General features: G+C 37.0%; 1 protein-coding gene across 2 annotated transcripts in view; it reads left to right on the top strand.

Annotated features, from left to right (window-relative positions):
* Positions 1-21,971, top strand: part of LOC146643229 (class I histocompatibility antigen, F10 alpha chain-like) — a 63,260-nt gene that overhangs the window by 14,527 nt on the left and 26,762 nt on the right. The window contains exons 3-9 of one of the 2 annotated variants that reach the window (XM_085396616.1): positions 3,539-3,799; positions 10,171-10,449; positions 11,203-11,505; positions 12,130-12,225; positions 13,075-13,092; positions 13,264-13,323; positions 13,653-14,511. In XM_085396616.1, coding sequence (XP_085252742.1) covers positions 3,539-3,799; positions 10,171-10,449; positions 11,203-11,505; positions 12,130-12,225; positions 13,075-13,092; positions 13,264-13,301 — 995 coding nt within the window. In that variant the 3' untranslated portion in view covers positions 13,302-13,323; positions 13,653-14,511. Of the gene's footprint in view, positions 1-3,538; positions 3,800-10,170; positions 10,450-11,202; positions 11,506-12,129; positions 12,226-13,074; positions 13,093-13,263; positions 13,324-13,652; positions 14,512-21,971 lie in introns of those variants that run through there. The other variant, XM_085396617.1, reaches the window with a different exon arrangement.

Raw genomic sequence — 21,971 nt, 5'->3', positions numbered from 1 at the left:
TCATTTTATATATTTTTCCATAGTATTACATTTGAATTTAACAGATCAATCTCTCAAATAACAGACAAATATTTGTGAAATTATGATACATTTCTGAATGTATTTTTACAATCTAAATACAGTGGGGCAAAAAAGTATTTAGTCAGCCACCGATTGTGCAAGTTCCCCCACTTAAAATGATGACAGAGGTCAGTAATTTGCACCAGAGGTACACTTCAACTGTGAGAGACAGAATGTGAAAAAAAAATCCATGAATTCACATGGTAGGATTTGTAAAGAATTTATTCGTAAATTAGGGTGGAAAATAAGTATTTGGTCACCTCAAACAAGGAAAATCTCTGGCTCTCACAGACCTGTAACGTCTTCTGTAAGAAGCTTTTCTGTCCCCCACTCGTTACCTGTATGAATGGCACCTGTTTGAACTCATCATCTGTATAAAAGACACCTGTCCACAGCCTCAAACAGTCAGACTCCAAACTCCGCCATGGCCAAGACCAAAGAGCTTCCGAAGGACACCAGGAAAAGTATTGTAGACCTGCACCAGACTGGGAAGAGTGAATCTACAATAGGCAAGCAGCTTGATGTGAAAAAAATCAACTGTGGGAGCAATCATCAGAAAATGGAAGACATACAAGACCACTGATAATCTCCCTCGATCTGGGGCTCCACGCAAGATCTCATCCCGTGGGGTCAAAATGATCATGAGAACGGTGAGCAAAGATCCCAGAACCACACGGGGGGACCTGGTGAATGACCTGCAGAGAGCTGGGACCAAAGTAACAAAGGTCACCATCAGTAACACACTACAACGGCAGGGAATCAAATCCCGCAGTGCCAGACGTGTTCCGCTGCTGAAGCCAGTGCATGTCCAGGCCCGTCTGAAGTTTGCCAGAGAGCACATGGATGATACAGCAGAGGATTGGGAGAATGTCATGTGGTCAGATGAAACCAAAGTAGGACTTTTTGGTATAAACTCAACTCGTCGTGTTTGGAGGAAGAAGAATACTGAGTTGCATCCCAAGAACACCATACCTACTGTGAAGCATGGGGGTGGAAACATCATGCTATGGGGCTGTTTTTCTGCCAAGGGGACAGGACGACTGATCCGTGTTAAGGACAGAATGAATGGGGCCATGTATCGTGAGATTTTGAGCCAAAACCTCCTTCCATCAGTGAGAACTTTGAAGATGAAACGAGGCTGGGTCTTCCAACATGACAATGATCCAAAACACACCGCCCGGGCAACAAAGGAGTGGCTCCGTAAGAAGCATTTGAAAGTCCTGGAGTGGCCTAGCCAGTCTCCAGACCTCAACCCCATAGAAAATCTGTGGCGGGAGTTGAAAGTCCGTGTTGCTCGGCGACAGCCCCAAAACATCACTGCTCTCGAGAAGATCTGCATGGAGGAATGGGCCAAAATACCAGCTACTGTGTGTGCAAACCTGGTAAAGACCTATAGTAAACGTTTGACCTCTGTTATTGCCAACAAAGGTTATGTTACAAAGTATTGAGTTGTATTTTTGTTATTGACCAAATACTTATTTTCCACCCTGATTTACGAATAAATTCTTTACAAATCCTACCATGTGGATTCATGGATTTTATTTTCACATTCTGTCTCTCACAGTTGAAGTGTACCTCTGGTGCAAATTACTGACCTCTGTCATCATTTTAGGTGGGGGAACTTGCACAATCGGTGGCTGACTAAATACTTTTTTGCCCCACTGAATGCATATGTACAAAAAAATATATTTAAAAAACAAGAAAATTGTGTTTTATTACATTTACAGTGATGTTATGTTATTTTACATTTGACATGTAAAATCACAGTCTACTTATGTAAATTTAATGATATTCCAGAAAAACAGTACAAAACTGTAAAATATACAGTAAGATACTTTTATATTACTTTTTTTTTTTTTTTTACAGTGTAGATAATGTCAGTGTTTAGAAACAATCGATTATATTATACAGGTAATTAAATCGTCTGTTTATCTCTTCAATACCTAATAATAAACATTAAAGTTTAGATGAAGGCAAAGATTAAAACAAGGTGACTTATGTCCCAAACTATTTGATGATTTCCGGGTTTAAACCGTTCGTGATGCATTTTTAAGCGTTGTGACTCTGCTGTCTCTCCAAACAGTCCAACAAATAAAACATCAGTGAGGAGGTCTGATGATAATCTGGTGACAGTAATTAAAACGTTTATTTTAAAAACTAAGTACCATTTTAATTTTCATGAGGGTTTAAAACATTTTCACACAACAGCTGCTTATTAAAGTTAACTAAAGTTCATTTAAGTATCTTTATAAATATTATTTTTATTTTACTATTATTTAAAAATTATTTGTTCAGTATATGAAGAGCCACATGTCATTTGATGTAGTCTATTAAAAGTTAAAAGACTCCTGCTTTGTATTGTCTTCAGTATTATTCACCAGTGTTATGCTTGTGAATATTTTCTGTTTGACATGCGCACACATATCGTAACTAACGAGTAGTTACACCCGGATATAAAGTTCACTGTTTTTCTGGCGTTATTGCTTAATTAACAGCGCAATGAGGTGACTTTTGTTGTGAGGTGTATAAATAAAATAAAATAGAATTCAATTGAACTGAATTGAGATGCAAATTAAATCATTATTACTTAATAATATCAGATAGTTTATGTATGTAAAGTGCCAATACACTACACATACCATCACGAACTAATTTTTTGTATCACTGCTGAATGATCAATAAGAAGCTGCAGGTGAGAAATACCAGAAAAGTTTTGCAATTTATAAACAATCTCCACCAGGGAGCGCTAATGAGAAGCGTTTTAAACTAACAAATATTGTTGACTTTTGATAACTGAAAACTCAACTGAAAACCTGATTACAGAATAAACCATAAAATAACAATTGCTAAGATAATATTCCCCAAATAATAGTTACCTAACATTAGCGTTGGTTTTATTGATAATATTATCGATCAAAGATATTGGAAGTAAAACTTTCTGTAACAATTTTAAGCTTAAAAAAATCTATAAAAATAATATAAACAAAGAAGAAGCATCGATATGCTTCAATCAGTTCATATAATTTGAAATATCAAAAATTGAAATGCAAAAGAGAACAACTCACTTCAGAAGTCATGCTGCGTAACAAAAGCAAAACAGATTAAAAATAATATGTATTTTGTTTAACAATGAAAACAAAATAAAAATATAGTTAAATTAAAACCTATAATGAGTTCAAACCATCAATCATGAAAACTGAATTAAACCAAACTGAAGGATAAACACCAGTTTTAAAACTTTCTGTGAATAATCAGGTTCAAACTAGAATTTGAAGTTTTGAAGAAAAGAGGATCAGAAAAATTACATTAACCACTGAATATCTATTCATAAATCTATTTTGTGTTTATTGAAGGGACAGCAGGATTATTACAGGATGTCCTTAATGTGCTGTAGTTTTTCTTATTGTGTTATTTAAAAAATAAAAGAATTTATAAGTCTGTGTTCCTGAGATCTCACAACATTAACTGTTTCTTACAGTGACCCACTCGCTGAAGTATTTCCTTACTGGATCCTCTCAAGTCCCAAACTTCCCAGAGTTTGTGGTTGTTGGGATGGTTGATGATGTTCAGATTGATTATTATGACAGCAACACGGAGAAAGCTGAGCCCAAACAGGACTGGATTGCCAAGAACACAGATCAGCAGTACTGGGAGAGAGAGACTGCAAACTGTTGGGGTTCCCAGCAGTCTTTCAAAGCCAACATTGACACTGCAAAGCAGCGCTTCAACCAAACTGGAGGTTTGTTCATGTTTAATTTTTTACTGATATTTGCTGTTAATGTTTTCAGTGTGTTTTGTTTACAGTAGTAAACAGGTTTGCACACATATTAAATGTTTCATTCAGATTACAGATTAAAATTATTAACATAATAATTCATAATGAATGTAGAACTACAGTACAATAATCAAATAATAAAGATAAATTCATGATATTTGAAGTTTTCGGTTTATATTTAGGATTTTTTGCCTCTGAAACCTTGATGGTTGTTTTTGCTGCAATTTCTTAATAATCGATTATTCAGAAATTAATCTCCAGAAAATCAGCAGGATCTAAATAATCAGTCTGAGATGTATTTGTTTTACAATTATTGTGAACTAATATTTGACTTTTAATAAAAACAATCCTGGACTGAAACTCTCCTTCAGTGGAAGCTTCTAGAAAGACCTCAACATAGTCCGGTGTGTAGTTTTCCCGCAGTTATACGATTTTTTTTTAGAACAATAGGAGGCTGCAGAGTTTCAGAGGATGGAAACTTAAACCCAGGATCAGGATCTGTGTCTGCTGCTCAGGATCCATCTTAGTGTGTTTGTCTGTTCCTGCAGCTCACAGGAAGTCGCTCCGTGTCTCAGTTCAGACGTCCCTCACAAATAATCACATGTTGTAATAAATTATAGAAAAAGAAAATATGTCAGACACCATCAACAGCATCTTAGGATGAAATAATTTATCATCTAGCTGAGATGTTAAATGTGCTGTGATGTCACAGTTATGACAACAGTTTTTCCAGATTCCATTAAACACATAATAATAATAATAATAATAATAATAATAATAATAATAATAATAATAATAATAATAATAATAATAATAATGTTATATTTAATACAAAAAGTAGAATCAAATAGGGTTGACTTTGTAACAGGCTGAAAGCAGTGGCGGAGCGGGTGGCTTACTGGGCTTAAGCCCGGGTTGTTTTGTCAGAAGCCCGGGGTCTTTTGGAGTGTAATTTTTTCATAGTTAGATGCCTGGCTGACAACTGTATAAAACAAAAAGTACACACAATATTCGAAGCACATAGTGTACACTGTGGGAATTTACGACTGTGCGTAAATCCCCCCTAATATTGGTATGATCCGAGCTCAGACACTAAGCGACTGAGCGAGGGGGCGGGAGGAGCTGCTGCCTGCCAGTGCGCTGTTGGAGAAACGGAGCCAGGCAGACAGAGGAGAACTGAAGTTCGACCAGGTACCAAAGCAAATCATTTGTACTGTACAAATAATGTAAATATGACGGTGTATCACGAAAGATTGATATCAAACTGATCACTTGACCCATATTACGTTACTTGCTCTTCAAGTGAATCAACAAATGGCGAAATGAAAAGCCGAACAACAACAATGCTGTTTCTTTAGAGAGTCTGTGTTTATTTCATATTTTCAGTTGTTACCCTCCACGGCTAAATAAATCGGTTTCAGTAATGCACTGATATACAAGAATGGACATAAGGGGCTTCTTTCAAAGAAAAAACTCTGGTAGATGTTATTTTATTTATTATGCTTTGTATGCTGTTCAGTATATTTCTATGCAAAACAAGAGGAACTTCAATACACAGCAGTATATTCACAGTTTAAACCAGATATTTACACACACTTTAGGGAAAACACAAGAACATTTTTTTACTGTACAACATCAATTTAGAGTAAACTCGTTTTGTTTTGGTTAAATAAATATTGAAATATCTTTTGAATTAGTTAAATGTCAGAATAAAAAGAGGGAGCTGTCTATTTTTTTTTTTTATCACTTTCATCAAATTTAGGAGCACATATACACTAAGTTTATTGTTAATTAATAAGAAAACTCAAAACGATTCCATTCTGAGCTGAAGAAGCTTCTGATAGGTTAGTAGAGTCCATGTGAGTGAATTGGTGGCACAGCTGTGGATGCATATAAGGCAAAACACAGAGCCTGTTTCTGTGACATGGGAAAATCAAGAGATGTCAACCAAAACACAAGAAAAAGAATTGTGGAGCTCCATAAGTGTGGCTCAATTTTGAATACAATTTGGTGCCATTTACAATTAAGAAATACAGATAGTTTAGTTTCTCTCTTTACTCTTAAAGTTAACAAATATGTTTTTTATATTTATCAATCTAAAAAAATAAACATTTAGTCTGATTTGATGTTACAATTATAAAAGTGTTGTGTTTTTATCTGAAGAGTTTGTAAATATCTGGTTTCAACTGTATATTTGATGATTGTCAGCACAAAGAGGGAGAGAGAGGAACAGAACAGAGATGAACAAGAGCAGGTGAGACACACATGTCAGTCAAATGGTTGTTTACCAAAAGTATCACCGTATCATAGGTCCTCATGTATCTCGTACTTAGTGTTTCTTTTTAGGTTTGTTATTTTTCAAATTCTATATTTATTAAGTTATGCAGGCTTGTTTGCACAACAAGGCTAAACAATTATATAAACTTTTGTGAATCTACATAGTGTACTTTGGTAGAATTAAAAAAATAAGTGTAGTGCAGGTCTATGATGATTTTTAGTGCTACTATCATCTAGTTCTGATTCTGGTTCTGTCTTGGTTAAGTCCTCAGTAGTCCTGATTTTGAACTGTTGTAGTCCTGTTTTAATTCCGGATCAGTTCTGGGTCTGGTTGAATTGGGGTTTAGTCCTCGATACAGCCCTGACCTTGTTCTGCCTTGCTGCTTAATTAAAAAACTAGTTTAAGGTGTCCTGCATATGTGATATATATTTTTCCCAATATGAAGTCATTCTTTTTCGAACAAAACTCAAAACAGAGCCTATTAATCTTTCAGTCATTTCTAAACACCCCCCCCCCCCCCCCCCCCCCCCCAATCCCACATGCATACTACCCTTTAGGGCTAAGCCCCGGGTGTATCATATGTCTGCCTCCGCCTCTGGCTGAAAGTAGAGACAGCTGAATGACCCGTTCACTGTCCACGGCCTCTTTATGAATGAATTTAACTAAATGCATGAAAATAAAACATTCAGCCCGTTTTCATGAGGAAATGTTTTCAGGATTATCTTTCATTAGCAGAGGTTCCATAAATAAATCGGTGACAAACTTAAAGCTACTCTGTGGGAAATAAATAAATATTTAACTTTTAGTTTTACTTCAATAGGACAACAGTTTGGTGAGAAGTAGACAGACCAAAAATAAGAAACACAAACTAACAGACAGACGTTTAACAGTTAACAGTTTCTCTAAATTTTACACTGATTTTTGTCCTATTTAAAAATAAGACCGTAAATATGAGTTTCAGTCGATGTTTAATATTTTTGGTCCCAGATTTAAAATTTAATGGTTTTTTTTTTTTTTTACTAATAAACAACAACCTGAAAATATAATCAAGGAAAGTAAAGTGTTAAAATGTCTCACTTTTCCCATAAACTGGCTGAAGGTTGATTATTAAGGTGGTGTTGTTAAATCAGGACGCCGTAAAATTCAGCAAGAACCCTTCCAGAAAGCCTCCCTATGAGCGGTGAAAAAACCCATGGGTTGTTTTGGTCATTAAACACAGCTTTGGTCACTCATCTACGCAACATTTAAGAGCGGCGGAAAATAACAGCGTACTGGGCGGATCACTGAGCTGCTTTTTCCGGCGCTCAGTGACTAGTGATGTAATATTCAGGGTGGTATCAACAATACTGATCCGACACCGATACTTTGTACAAAAACTTAACGTGTTATTGTATTTCAAATTATAGCTTCATAATGATCACAGGACATCAGACTACTTGTTCTTATTGTTTAGTTATGAAGAATTATCATATAGTTGTGAGTTAATTGACGCTATTTGAACAGGTATATCTGGTCATTTAACATGTATATACTTGCCTGGACATTTCAACAAAAACATTCAACATTCACACTTTCAACAGGGGCAGTATTGTCGATATCAGCTCCAATAATTTCAAGTTATTCAGGCAGCTAATTGGGGGAGAGTAGTGAGCCATGACCACTATATCACTGTGATTGTTACTTTCCACAGTAATTAGTTGACACAACAAAACACACTTTTCAGCTTTTCATGCTTTTTGAAACTCAGTTTTTTGGAGACCTGTGATGTAAATTCTGTCTCTAAAGCACACAAAAAGGTTTGGACATTTTTCATAGTGCATGTTTGAGGTTTATTCTTCCAAAGAAATTGTTGGAGCTATTTATTCTTTATTTTTGTTATTCTGAAATTTGTTGGTGTTTGTTGTTGGTTTGTTTATATTTTTGGGTTATTTGCAAGTTTATTTGTAGGTTAATATTTGCTTTGTTTTGTTTTGTTTTGTTGTTTATCTTGCTAAGTCAGCCAGGAAGAACTGTAAGGTCTTTTTTTTTTATATATAAATAAAGGGACTGGTATAGGACCAGAATGCACTGGGGTGGGCCTATGGTTTTTTACCAGAGCAGGAGAAGCAGCGGGGAGGAACAAAGATGGATCTTTGTTATTGTTTTCCAAACTGGAAAAATAAACAATAAAATGCAACTTTCGAGTTTGATAATTGGACGTCTTTTGCCTGCATACAAAACATTACCACAGTGCAGCAGTGGCTTGTGAATTTTAAGCTGTAGGATGTTTGGTTGGACAAAGGGAATCCCCACTACAGAAATAATTAACACAGTTCAGCGGCTACATACTGAACTTGAAGGATAAAAGCAAAGAATCAATCCAGTCATGCTAGTATTGATCCGTAACCAATACCAGTGTTGGTATCAATACTATCGATATTTGGATCGACCCGCCCACCTCTCTCAGTGACAGCTGTGAGCGTTTTCTTGACTCATGCAGGGCCTCCCCATGTTTCTCCTCCACTTAATCTACACTCCAATCAAAGGAGTGCAGACAACACCAGCTCATCCCACATTCACTTTGTTGCCGCCTATAAGGAGGTGTTTTTGCGAGATTTTCATGGACATTCACAGCGTCCTGATTTATTGATTAGCAATTTTAATATAATTTATTAACCAAACGGGCTGGAAAAGTGTGGAATTTGAACTTAGATGGTGTGTAACTCCACATGTTCATATAAAGAAAATACCTGTGATGATGCACCGAGGCTTTTCTCGTGGCTTTGAGAGCAGCGATTTTCTAAAAGCAGGAATGACTCCTCGTGTCGCTCTCACCTGTAGACTGTCGGCTCTCATCACAGCATCAGCGGCGCTCAGGTTCCTACTCAAAGACGCTCACAGATCTTTGTGCTACACATCCAATAATATCATTAACATGAATGTTTTAATATTTTTAGTGCAAAATCTGATCTGGTCACAGCGCTGAAAAACACCAAAGTGTCCCAGCATGGAGTCGAATTAAGGTCTGAGTTATTGTTTCAGTCCTCTGCTCTTAGTAAATGTAATAAAAATGACAACATGGTTGTAAAATCTTAGGGGAACCTGTTTCACCTTTTTGTCAGGTCACAGCACAAGAAATTAACTGTCCATCCATTCGCTTCCACTTATCCTTTTCAGGGTCGTGGGGGGCGCTGGAGCCTATCCCAGCTGTCATAGGGCGAGAGGCGAGGTCGCTAGTCCGTCGCAGGAACAACACACAGGGATAGACAACCATTCACACTCACATTCACACCTAGTGGCAATTTGGATTATCCAATTAACCTATCACCACAAGCTGCATGTCTTTGGACGCTGGGAGGAAGCCGGAGCACACGGAGGGAACCCACGCAAACACGGGGAGAACATGCAAACTCCACACAGAAAGATCCCGGCCTGATGGTGGAATTGAACTCAGGACCTTCTTGCTGTGCGGCAACAGTGCTAACCACTGTGCCACCGTGCTACCAGAGAACTTAACTGATTTATCAAAAATTATTTCTTGCATCGTCATCAATGATGACATGAAGCATTTGCTGGAGCCTGAAATACTGTAAGTAGAACTCCAGATTAGATTAATGTCACATGATCATATTAAACAGACACCTCTAGAAAAACCTCAGGACAGTCTGGTGTTTAGTTTCTCACAGGCTGATGACGGCTGCAGAGTTTCAGAGGATGGAAAGTAAATCTAGAATCAGGATCTGTGTCGGCTGCTCAGGATCCAGCTTAGTGTGTTTGTCTGATCCTGCAGCTCACAGGAAGTTGCTCCACCTACAGCAGCATAGATAACCTGTGCAGTGATATCTCTGCAGGCAGGACGTAGATGTGCTAACGGGAGAAAATTAATTCTGTTTTTTCCCAGTGTCTTTCTGTAAAATCTACATTGTTAATGATGATTTGTTTTAAAAATCTTCCACTGAGACAAAAGCAGCCATAAATGTAGATCCTCTATATGTTGATCACGTCTCTGTGTCAGTGTAAGACTTTAGTGCAGCCTCTCTCTGGTTCACTGCAGTCTTTGTCTCTGTGTTTCTGTCAGGTGTTCACATTGTCCAGCGGATGTACGGCTGTGAATGGGATGAAGAAACAGGTGACGTGAATGGATATCGCCAAGACGGCTATGATGGAGAGGACTTCATAAGCTTTGACCTGAAGACAGAGACGTGGGTCGCTCCAAAACAACAGGCTGTCATGACAAAGACGAAGTGGGACAGTAACAAAGCTTTGATCACACAGTATAAGAATTACCTCACCCAGATTTGTCCTGAGTGGCTGAAGAAGTATGTGAACTATGGGAGGAGCTCTCTGATGAAAACAGGTAAAATCTATGACCAGAATTAGATTGTTAACCAAAAGTTATATGTCTCAGTTTATTACTTAATATGATATTAAATTAACCTTTATATGCATGAATTATGAAAACCTCAATCAGGGCTTTTTTTTCTTGAGTATTTTTATTCATCTTAAGGCATGAAAAAAAGATTTTTGAACTTCATTTTTTTAAACATATGCTTTTCATTTTCAAAGAGTATTTTTACATGTCCACTTAGTTGTACAACAAACATTTTGACTTATGAATTTGACAAATGAATAATTAATATACACTGTGTAAAAACTATAACATAACAAAAATATATTTTAAAATATATTTTAAAAATATTTTATAACAGTATAACAATATATGTAACAATTATAACAACTATAACCCTGCCTATGGAGTGACACATCAGTGTCCAATGTAGTGGTTTATGTGCAAGTTTACCATCAACACTGACACAAATACAACAGCCTTTGAATAGTTGTCCACTGTAGTGACCACTATGTGTGAAAGGGTTAATATAATTGCACTTTGCGTGGCCTTTTGATACATTTTTTAAATTTAATTTAATTTAATAAACTACATCACATCAAAAGACATTGGTATGGTTTTAATAATAATAATAATAATAATCTTTTAAAGTTGCTCCTGGTCGTCATAGCAGATCATCTTCCACAGTTTTAGCTCTGATATACTCATTTCTAATCCTGTCCATCCTTCTCACTCCTTATGATAATTTTAATATCTCTCCAGTTCGTCCCTCACTGTCTCTCCTCCAGAAGTCTTCCTCCTCTCCAGTCACCTGCCACGCTACAGGTTTCTATCCTAACAGAGCCGAGATGTTCTGGAAAAAAGATGGAGTGGAGCTTCATGAGGGTGTGAACAAAGGAGAGATTCTCACCAACAATGACGGGACCTTCCAGATGAGTGTTGACCTGGATGTATCATCAGTCAAACCTGAAGACTGGCACAGATACAGATGTGTGTTTCAGCTCTCTGGTGTGAACGAGGACATCGTCACCAGACTGGACAAATCAGAGATCAAAACCAACAAGGGTAAAAGTGATGAAGGTAGGAAACACGCATTTAGTTTACTGTAAAAACCGTGCAGTTCATGTGGTTTTATTTGAGTTTGATGAAAAGTTTAATTCCTCCCCCATTGTATACAGATTTATTAAATATTTTAATACTGATACTGATTTGTTAATTTCTTAATAAATATTAACATTTAAAGTTTTGAGCGCTCTGATTTAAATTATTGTCCACTTTGCTGTCTTTTCACTGTTTATTTAAATTTGCGAGTATCTTTGATATTCTTTCTGTCAGAATAATTTTAAGACCTAAATCAGTTTAGACCAAGTTGTGTTTTTCCACCACATTTTTTCCTGCTGAACATTGATGAATATAAAACATGTTCGTGTGTGGCCACTGATTATCTGACTAATGGACAGTTTTAGAAGATTAAATAGTAAATGGGGGAAAATGTATATTTTGAAACATATGTTCAAATTTATTGGCAATGTATTGAAATTAAATTAAATGGCAGAACTTTTATTGTTGGAATGAAAACAAAAATTAGTGAGACAAATATTTAGTGACCATAAACGAAGCTATTGTGCATGATTGTTATCTGATTGGAAACTTTTTGTTCTCACCTTTTGTTTGTTCTGTGATCCACAGGAAATTCCTTCTCCCTGATCATCCCTGTTGTTGTTGCTGTGGTCGTTCTTGCTGCCATCGCTGTGATCGCATTCATTATTTACAAAAAGAGGACAGGTGAGAAACAAACTTCCTGGATTTTTCTTGTATAATGCAACAACAATGATGACATAGTGCAAACAATAATAATGATAGTAAGAGTAATATGACTTAATTGAAGTCATTATTAACAGTTTTCAAAAGAAAACAAAGAATGCACACAGGACTAAACAGGTAACAACCAAAAGCAGTGTAAGCTGAGTCCTCAGATTAATATTTAAGTATTTTAACACTTTCTCTGCCAGCAGGATGATCAGACTCTTTCAAATCCTCAATATATTACAACGATATTCATTAATCATGCTCGTTGTGTTTCATAACTTGCCCCTTCATTTCTCTGCACTTGTAGATTTTTGTCCAGTTACTTCACTTTTTCTTCTTGTCTGTTATTTACTTTTTTCTGCATCATTTTTCTTTCTGTCTTTGTGGTTTTTCTGTTTTTTGTTTTTATTTTGTTTTTTACACCTGAGCTACAGTTTGTGTCAGGGAACAAAATAACCACCAACTCAGTTATTGAACGCCAAACATTATTTCTCTTTTCTTAACCATCAACTCTGCCAAACAAACACATCCTAAGGTACACCTTTACCTGCATTAGAAATGTGTACGTTCTCTACCTTCAGTCGCTTTACTTATAAATTTAACATGAGCACATTTTGTGGGAAAAGTCAGAATATATCTATAAACACATTAGTGAGTAAGCCCAGTGTCTATGTTTTTAATTTTACACATTAAATTAATGCTTTTGTCCAGATTACAAAATAAAAATATGAAATTATGTTTCACGCCTTGTATAATACGTGAAAAAATTGTGTTAACATTTATAACAAATTATTAAAATGATGCATTTTTTCCTTTTTACTTCAGAGAAACGTCCACCATCTCGTAAGTTAAACTTTGTCCCTTTTCTCTAATCTCTTGTCTACACTAAATTAAAAAGGGTTTCTGCACTTTAATCTAAACAGTCTTTCAGGGCTGTTTCCTGTTGTGTTCGATTGTTGTAAAAGTGACAGATGTGAGCAGGATGTGGACTAACATTGTGTTTCTGACCTATAGCTGTAGAGAGCCAGGAGCAAATGCTTCCTCAAGCCTAAACCACAAACAGCTCTGCACACAGTGAGTTACTTCATATTTGTGTCTCATGTTTTAGCTTTCTTTTTAAAACTTATGTAAAATACTGGCTGTAGTAAAATCTCCTGTTTAAATATATCCAAAAAAAAGTGCTTTAGTATAACTTTAAATCATATAAGAGAAAGACGCTTTCAAAATAACGTTTCATGAAATGATTTAACAAAATTAAAACAAATGTGTTAATTCCCTTCAGAAACATATGAAGTAAATACTCGATTGAATCAGAATTTTAGATCTTAATGAAACTGTAAGTAGGTTATTTGTGGATCTGAACAATCCTAACATTTATTGTGTTTCTTTTTTTATCTCTGTAGGTTTATGGATAAACCTACAGTGGAGCTGAAAGAAGATGTGGTTCAGCTCATTCTTCTCCATAAACTAGAATTCATTGATTGTTCACATCATAAAATCTGTTTAAAAAAAAATCTAAAATATAGTTGCAGATGCTGGTTAATCAAGAAGTTTGAAAATGAGCTGGCAAATATTTAACATAAACATCATAATGGTGAAACGAAATTATTCTGAATTTGTTGTTTTCAGTTTAAAAAAGTCTTTCTTTGAAAGATTTAACAAAGATGTGACCGCCTGGAAAGACATGAAGCAATGGAATCATCACAGCAGTTGTAGTACAATCATAATTAAGCCTTTGTATGTTCATCTTCACTCAAAAATCCAATAGTTTAGTTTTTCTGGGGTTTTCTTGTAAATTGTTGCATCACTCATGAATGCTGAGATTCCCTCACTCTCAGTGATAAACGAATCATAATATTTTTCAAATTTTGTACATGTTTACTTGTGTATTTCGTAAAATTAGATTTAAAAGACAATCTTGTGTTGAATTCCAGGAGACCTTAAAAGATTTTTCTGTATGTCTGAATTTTTTTCTTAATTAATGAAGATGATGTTTATTCTCTGTTGTTTGATTTAAGACATGTTTTGAGGGTTTTTGATTGTAGAGTTTAGTTCAAGTTGAGATTCTGGAGGGTTGTGTGGGTTATGTTTTTAACACATTGGTAGATGTGTTTCTGCTTATAGTTCAGGATTTTTCAAGGTTTTCCTCATTCGTCTGTAAACTTTAAAAAATTAATTAGTAGAATATGTATCAGTAAAACGGCATTGCTCTTTCTCTCCTTTTCGTACTTTGGTTGTCAATAAAGTCCCAAATAATCCAAATTGCTGTGACTTTTTTGTTATAAAATGTAAACTTAGCTACAGTTTCATAAATACGGCCTAAATATTAATGGACTAGATACAATATAACTTGTGATAGTAGCTCAGTAAGTTCAGGTGTCATAGTGACAGCTCAGGTCCATTAAGTGTCCTTGTGACAAAGGACCCCACGGACACAGCGTTGCAAGATGGTTCAATGTTTATATATTTTTTTGTCTCCACTCTTTTGGTTGTGCAGCTTTGCAGCGGCTGTCTCTAGCACAGTATACAGCAAACCGGGGGTATTGACCAGCCAACCCCAAGAAGTGACTCACCTCCTTTTTGGTCTTGGGATGCCCTGCCTGCCTCCTAAGTGGTACTCCAGATACTGTACCTCCCTCCATCAACACTTCTTTGGGTTGGCCATGAGACCCGCCTGCCTCAGGGACTCCAGGACTGCACCCGCTCCACATTCTCTGCCCAGGTGTCACTGTGTATGATGACATAATCCAAAAAGTAACAGAATATGCAGCGTGAGGGTGCAGCACCCAGTCTAAAAGGTGCTGGAAGGTGGCAGGGACTCATCCAAACAGAAGTGTGACAAATTGGTACAAACCAAATGGATGAAATTTGACTGAGTCTAGCCCCTCTGTTGTACAGGCGCTGCTGATGTTCCTGGGCCTGGAGCAAATTTTCTCCCAGAAAATATGAAGCTTTGCTCTCTGGTCCAAAACATATTGAATCTCATTCTTCTAGAGTTTAGTTCAAGTTGAGATTCTGGAGGGTTGTGTGGGTTATGTTTTTAACACATTGGTGGGTGTGTCTCTGTTTATATATCAGTAAAACTGCATTGCTCTTTTTCTCCTTTTTGTACTTTTGCTTTTCAAAAATCCCAAATAATCCAAATTTCTGTGACTTTTTTTTTTAAAATAAAATGTACACTTAGCTAAAGTTTCATGAATCCAGCCCAAATATTAATGGATTAGCTACACTTTAACTTGTGATAGTAGCTCAGTAAGCTTAGGTGTAATGATGCCAGCTCCAGTCCATTAAGTGTCCTTGTGACAAAAGTATTGTGTGTGTGTGTGTGTGTGTGTGTGTGTGTCGTATTGTGGTTCGATGTTTGCTTTTGTGGATGTTTATTTTTTTCCATTTGGTTTACCAACACTAGACTTGACAATTTGCATATGATGAAGGAACTGACCTCACAGCCCATTGTTCCTTCAGTGGGCTGGTTTCAGCTATTGTGTAAATGTACTGTTTATAAGATTGGGGAAACCTGCAGTCAGCTGAGACTGAAGAAGTCACTTGGATGAGTGACGAAATGTTTCTCCCACTGAAAACTCTACGTCCAGATGAACAGAATCAACCTTTTGGGAACACCACACTTTATAGACTTGTGCTTTCCAGAATGGTCGCCTGAATCAGGTAGAGTATAAAAGGAGCCCACCTGCTTTTAGAGGGGTTGGGTTCTTTGGCATGTGTTGGCACGTAAACTCATACTTTATTTAATAAAGACTACCAGAACTAACAGAAAGTCTTAAAATCCAACATTATATTTTAATTTTTATATGTAAATACATAATATCCAGTCTGTAGCCTTTCGGTTTAGACAATAATACATAAATATTGCCTCTTTATTTGTTTTTTTTTGTTTTTTTAAATAAAATTCAACATTTCTGATTTTAGGAATTGATCGTTTCATTATTTTATCATTGCAGCAACGTTGCAGAAAGAGAAGGACACACAGCTATTCCAGCTGATTTTGCTGGAATAGGTTTCCAGATGAATTTGTGGGCGGATTAATAATTGCATCTGGATTACTTGGGGAAGTTATTTGTATATGAGTATAAACACGAGCATAATTTAAATTACTTTTAAAATGGATTTAGTAAGAATGTGATTAAGTATAAATAACTTCAGAAAATATGTGATAATTGGTGTGACACAAATATACATGATTTGGATTAGACGGCCTACAGTGACGTAGTGGTTAAAGACACAGAGCCCACAGACTACACACCACTAGCTCTTTGTTTCTGAGGTCATTCTGCCTGATAAGTCTCACTTTCCAAAGAAAACCTTAGTTCCCTTTTTTTGCCTGGTTACTATTAAGATGCAGCCAGCTTTGAATTCCTATTGGTCAGAGAGGAGCTACTGCGCATGCGGCAGTTTCATTTTCACTGTGGCGGAGTCTAAACAATAAAGATATATTTCTTTTCCTTCTTTGTTACAGTCAGGTGTATTACCACCACCCACTGAATTCTGCTGCTGACCCACATCTCAGAAATCCAAATCTTATAAATGAGACAGCGAGAGAGAGATAAATATATTGGATATTGTGGCAAATCCTACTCAAAAAACAAATAAAAAATGTCAGACGAGGACAAGAGAAACAGAACTAGTAAAAAGTCTTAAAATCCCAAAACATACAACATTGTTTTTATATTCCAAATGTATAATATTATGTCTGTAACCCTTGGATTCAGGCAATAATACTTAAATATTGTGGTTTATGTGTTTTCATACATACATAGTTCTACATTGCTAAAGTTTTCTCATGTTAATCATTATTAGCTTCATTTCTTTATCATTGCAGCAATGTTGCAAAACCAGGAAGACAAAAAACCTTGACGACCTGGCGCTTAAATTAGATAACAGCCTCTTTGTTTGTGTGCCAACGCTTGCAAATCAAACCAGATCCAGCTTCATAAACACAAACACGAAACCTAACAGAGTCATCACGTGGTTTCTCAGAAAGCGGCACAGATGGAGTGCTGTTTGAGTCCAGTGGCGGCGCTCTAACACCGTGAATGATCAGTTGATTTGTTGAGGCTTATGTCATTTCTTTGTTTGCAAGTCACAGCCCAGAAGAGCATCAGCTGGGTGTGTCACAGTGACTATACACACACCAGCATGTATCTGTGTGAGGGTGATGCTGTGTGAATCTAAGTTTAGGAGGGTCACAAAGAAACACAACCTGAGGTGTGTTGTGTTTTTATAATCTCTCAAAATAAAAACACAAAATGCATCATAACTCTGTCTGATTTTGGGTGGATTCATTTGTTCTGGTGTGAAAAGCATGTCAGAAGCACAATATACTTCTTCCCACTTTAAAGACAGGAGAAATTAAAGAATGACAGAAGCTGTAAGTTTACATATGGAGGTAAATTAAAAGATAAAGAGGCAAATCTCAAATTTAAAAGATGTGATGTTGCTGGAAGCTAAATGAGATCACTCACTTTGTTCATTTGTTCTTTGACATTTCACGTTCTCTGAATTCATCTTAAAAACCTGCTCATTTTCTCTACATAGTTAAAGCTCTAGTTCATCATCATCATGTTATAATGCTGAAAACAACCTCTGTTGAACTGGCTACTTTGCTGCTTTTCTGAGATAAAATATGAGAATCTCTGAATATCGGGCACCTTTACTCTGACTGCTTTCTCCTCACATTGCAGCATTTAGTGTCTAACCTTACCCAAAGTTATTAAGTGTATACGTTTTTCATCACTACGTGTTTTTCTCTGGTCTGTCTATCCCAATATTTTAGAAATAAAATCTTTTCTTTTTTGCTTTGGTTTTTATATTTGACAGCTTTGTTGACTTTTCAGGAATTTAAATCATATTATAAGCTCATGAAATACAACAGTAACAAGCACATGACACCTCTGAGTATGTTCTAGTTAAAGAGTCAGCATTATCTGATCTTGACCTCTTCTCATGTTTTCAGTGTGCAGGCTTTCATGTCACAAACTCTCAGGTTACACAGAGGTGGTGACCCCTGTGGTTTGCCAAGCTTTAAACTGCTGAACTGTATTTAATGGACCTCAAACAGATAACACTGTCTAAAATTTATTTGTAAGCAGTATTTATAGTATAAATACTGCTTACAAATCAATAATCTCTTAAACTTCAATGATAAATATAAATCTTTTACTTATGTTGGTGCTTTGTGACTTTTATTTAAGCGTGATTTTGACTGCAAGACTTTTACCTGTAAAAACGTGTTTTTACTTTGGTATATTGTTGGATGCTAGTTTGTGGAACAATTCTTTTACACTTCTTTCACTTTGACTTGATTCCAAAAACGTGCATTTTAGGTTAACTGGTGATTAAATGAAGCATAGGTGTGGATGTGAGAGTGTATGGTTGCTCTTTCTCTCTCTCTGGGCGAGACCTGTTAGAGTGTACCTTGTCTCTTGTCCCAAATCAGGTGGAATAGGTTGCAAGCTAAATTTGTGGGTGGATGAATATTTGTATCTGGATTACTCTGGGAACTCAAGGTTAATTGCATAGTTGTGTAAACATGAGCATAATTTAAACTACTTTTAAAATGAAATTAGTAAGAATATGATTAAGTACAAATAACTCCAGAAAATATGTGATAACAGCCGTGACACAAATATACATGATTGGTATGTGTCTTTAATCACTACATCACTTTAGGTCTCTAATCACAGATTAGGCGCTACTAGCTCTTTGTTTCTGCCTGAAGCGTTTCACTTTCCAAAATAAATTAGTAAATAAATAAACCTCGGTTCTCCCATTTTGCCTGGTTACTGGTGAGGCGCATCCAGCTTTGAATTCCTATTGGTCAGAGAGGAGTCACTGCACGTGCGGACTCAGAGGCTGTAGTTTCATTTTGTGGCAAAATTAAAACAATAAACGGTTGTATTATTTTTTTCTTCTTATACTGCGAGTATTGAATTGAAAATGAGGACGTTTATGATGCTGCTTCTTTACTGGACAGCGTCTGTGTCTGCAGGTAAGCTTCATAAAAATGAAACTGTTCTTTAGAGATAGTGTTGCTCTCAGGTGGCTCAGGTGTTACTTTAAACAGACTCTTGGCTTGCACATATTCAAGATTCAAAGTTTATTTTTATTTCGCAGTTTGTTTGTTTTTGTTGTTGTTGGTGTTGTTTTTTTACAGAAGTACAAAGGCTTCAACAAAATGTTGCTTCTCACCAGCCTCTACGCTACAATGATCAGTAAAAGAAATAAAATACAGCGATAACAAATCCAAAATAAGGATTGTTAGTGCAAAGTCTTCAAGCATCCTGCTGGTTCTGCAGCTGATGCTCTGTCACCTCTTTCCAGATGTTGGAGGGAAAACAGGCCGTGAGAGGGCTGGTTTGGGTCCCTGATGTTTGTAGCTGTTTGCAGAAAGCCTACAAACAGCTACAAACATCAAAACCTAAATGAGTGTTGGTTTACAAATTATTTTTGTTGAAATTAAATTTCTAATTGTAGAAGAAGAAAAATTTAAGCTGCTCATAATGTTTTATGGTGTAAGGTATAGAAGTGTAATATTAGCAAAAAGGGAAAGAAACAGTTGTAATCTGCACAATACTAAAAAAAATATTTATTGGCAGCCTGTGGTCGGGTTAATGCCATAATAAGGACTGTAAATCATTACTGATGCATCATGAAAGTATAACCAAATCAAAATGACCTACAAACACCAGTTTTTACAAAACAATATTGTAGTTACAAAATGTAAGTTTTTAATATAAGATAATCTGAAAAGATAAAACATTGATTCATAAATCTATTTTTGTATTTATAGAGGAGACACTACCCACATAACAAAATTGGTGTGGCCTGGATCTGGCCCACACAATGTGCTTACACGTGGCCAAATACCGCAAAGGATGACGGCGCTTTAGTGGCCCAGATCTGGTTCGCCAGAGGTGGCCCACACATGGGCCAGCACAAGGCCAGTTGCAGACACACTGGTGCTCCTTTGCTGGCCCAGAAGAGTTTCAACTCTGGCCCCAGATGTCAGCCTAATGTGTACCTTAATTAAGCCATGTAATAAAAACATGTGCATAATAGTGCAAAAGTAACATGACAAAACTCTGTTCAGACAGTGAATGAACAGATTCTTATACAACGCTTTTCACGTTCCCAGATTATTGAAAGTGGTCTATACAACATGTCACATTCACCCAACCACACGCTTTCTCTAAACTGAGTGCTTCCTAACTACATTCACACTCTTGACATGCAGACTGGAGGAGCCAGGGATAAAACCGCTAACCTTCTGAGCAGTAGGTGACCTGCTCTACCTCCTGAGTTACAGCCACCCACTGGCAAAAATGAGTAAACCGTCACTAGGTTTTGTATAGTGTACACTACAAACCTGTCAAACCTGTATTTGAAACGTTGGCTACTACAGCAGTGTAGTATTGCAACATGGCATTTGGGTCTCCTAACTAAAATAGGAAAATAGGAACATAAATAGTGCCATCATTGCCAGACCTGACCCACATCTGGTTGACATACACTTTGCCATGACACCAGTCAGTCAGAAGTGCCAGCTTGATGCCGGATCCGGGCCACATACACCAAACCACAATCGGGCCAGATGTGGCATGCCATCACATAAACAGTGTCATCTATGCCAGGCTTGGCCCATACCTGGATGACATACGTCTTATCATGCCAGAAGTCAGCCAGCAGTGCCGGCTTCACACCAGATCCAGGCCAGACCTGCTTGCTATGTGGGTATAGTTTTTTTATTTTGAAAATGTGCTGATTTTTAAAGCTGTTTCTCACTACATTAAATATTTCTTACAGTGACCCACTCTATGAAGTATTTCTACACTTGGGATTGTCACGGTTTGCCAGGGCAAGCCGTGGGGATGTGGGGGAAAGGAGGACAAAGAACGGTGGACTCTTCACTGCAAGTGGTTTGTTTATTTACAGTGCGAAAATGACAATAAATCCCCGTGCTCTCCCTTTACTCCCGTGTCGTGCCTTCTTCCCAAAAAGTCCCTGTTTAGTGCTCTCTGCTCCTGTGTCTCTGCACTCCCCATGCTCACTGCTCTCTCTTGTCCCACACTCCTCCTGAGGAAAACAATAGAGACAGCCGTTAAAACACTTAATCCCAGCAGACATACACTCACTGACTTTAAAACTAAACTAGAAGACTGATGTGAAGTCTAACACAATAATCCCACATCGGTGGAAGCTCCATCGCTCTCCTAAATAGCTCCCCCGACGAGCCCAGATCAGCAGCAGGTGTGTGGCAAGGACTTCGGGTGTGGCCAGTCCCCTAGCAGGGCCACACCCACCAGGCCTGAAGGTGGCTGTGACTAGGCCACAGAAAACACATGCACACACACACCTGCCTACATACAAATGTGGACAGAACAGTAGCAGTGCAGATGAAACACACACCAAATAATAATAATAATAATATAATAGCGCACACTGCTCATGGACCCCGAGTCCCCAGAGTCCATGACAGGGATGATTGATGAAGTTCAGATGATTCGTTATGACAGCAGCACCAGGAGAGCTGAACCCAAACAGCAGTGGATGAACGATGCAGCAGATACACAGCACTGGGAGAGGAACACTGCATTTTTTCCTCCATTAATAATTTAAAGCAGCGCTTCAACCAAACTGGAGGTTTGTTGATGTTTTTACTGACACATGCTGTTAATGTTTTCTTGTTTGTTTTTGCAGTACATTGA

Source organism: Rhamphochromis longiceps, linkage group LG22 (genome assembly GCF_057381845.1).
Source record: "Rhamphochromis longiceps isolate RC_006_pf linkage group LG22, R_longiceps_female_GT1.1, whole genome shotgun sequence".
NCBI classification, from domain to species: domain Eukaryota; kingdom Metazoa; phylum Chordata; class Actinopteri; order Cichliformes; family Cichlidae; genus Rhamphochromis; species Rhamphochromis longiceps.
Note: the sequence above shows the minus strand (reverse complement) of the source record. Positions and strands in the feature narration are given on the sequence as shown.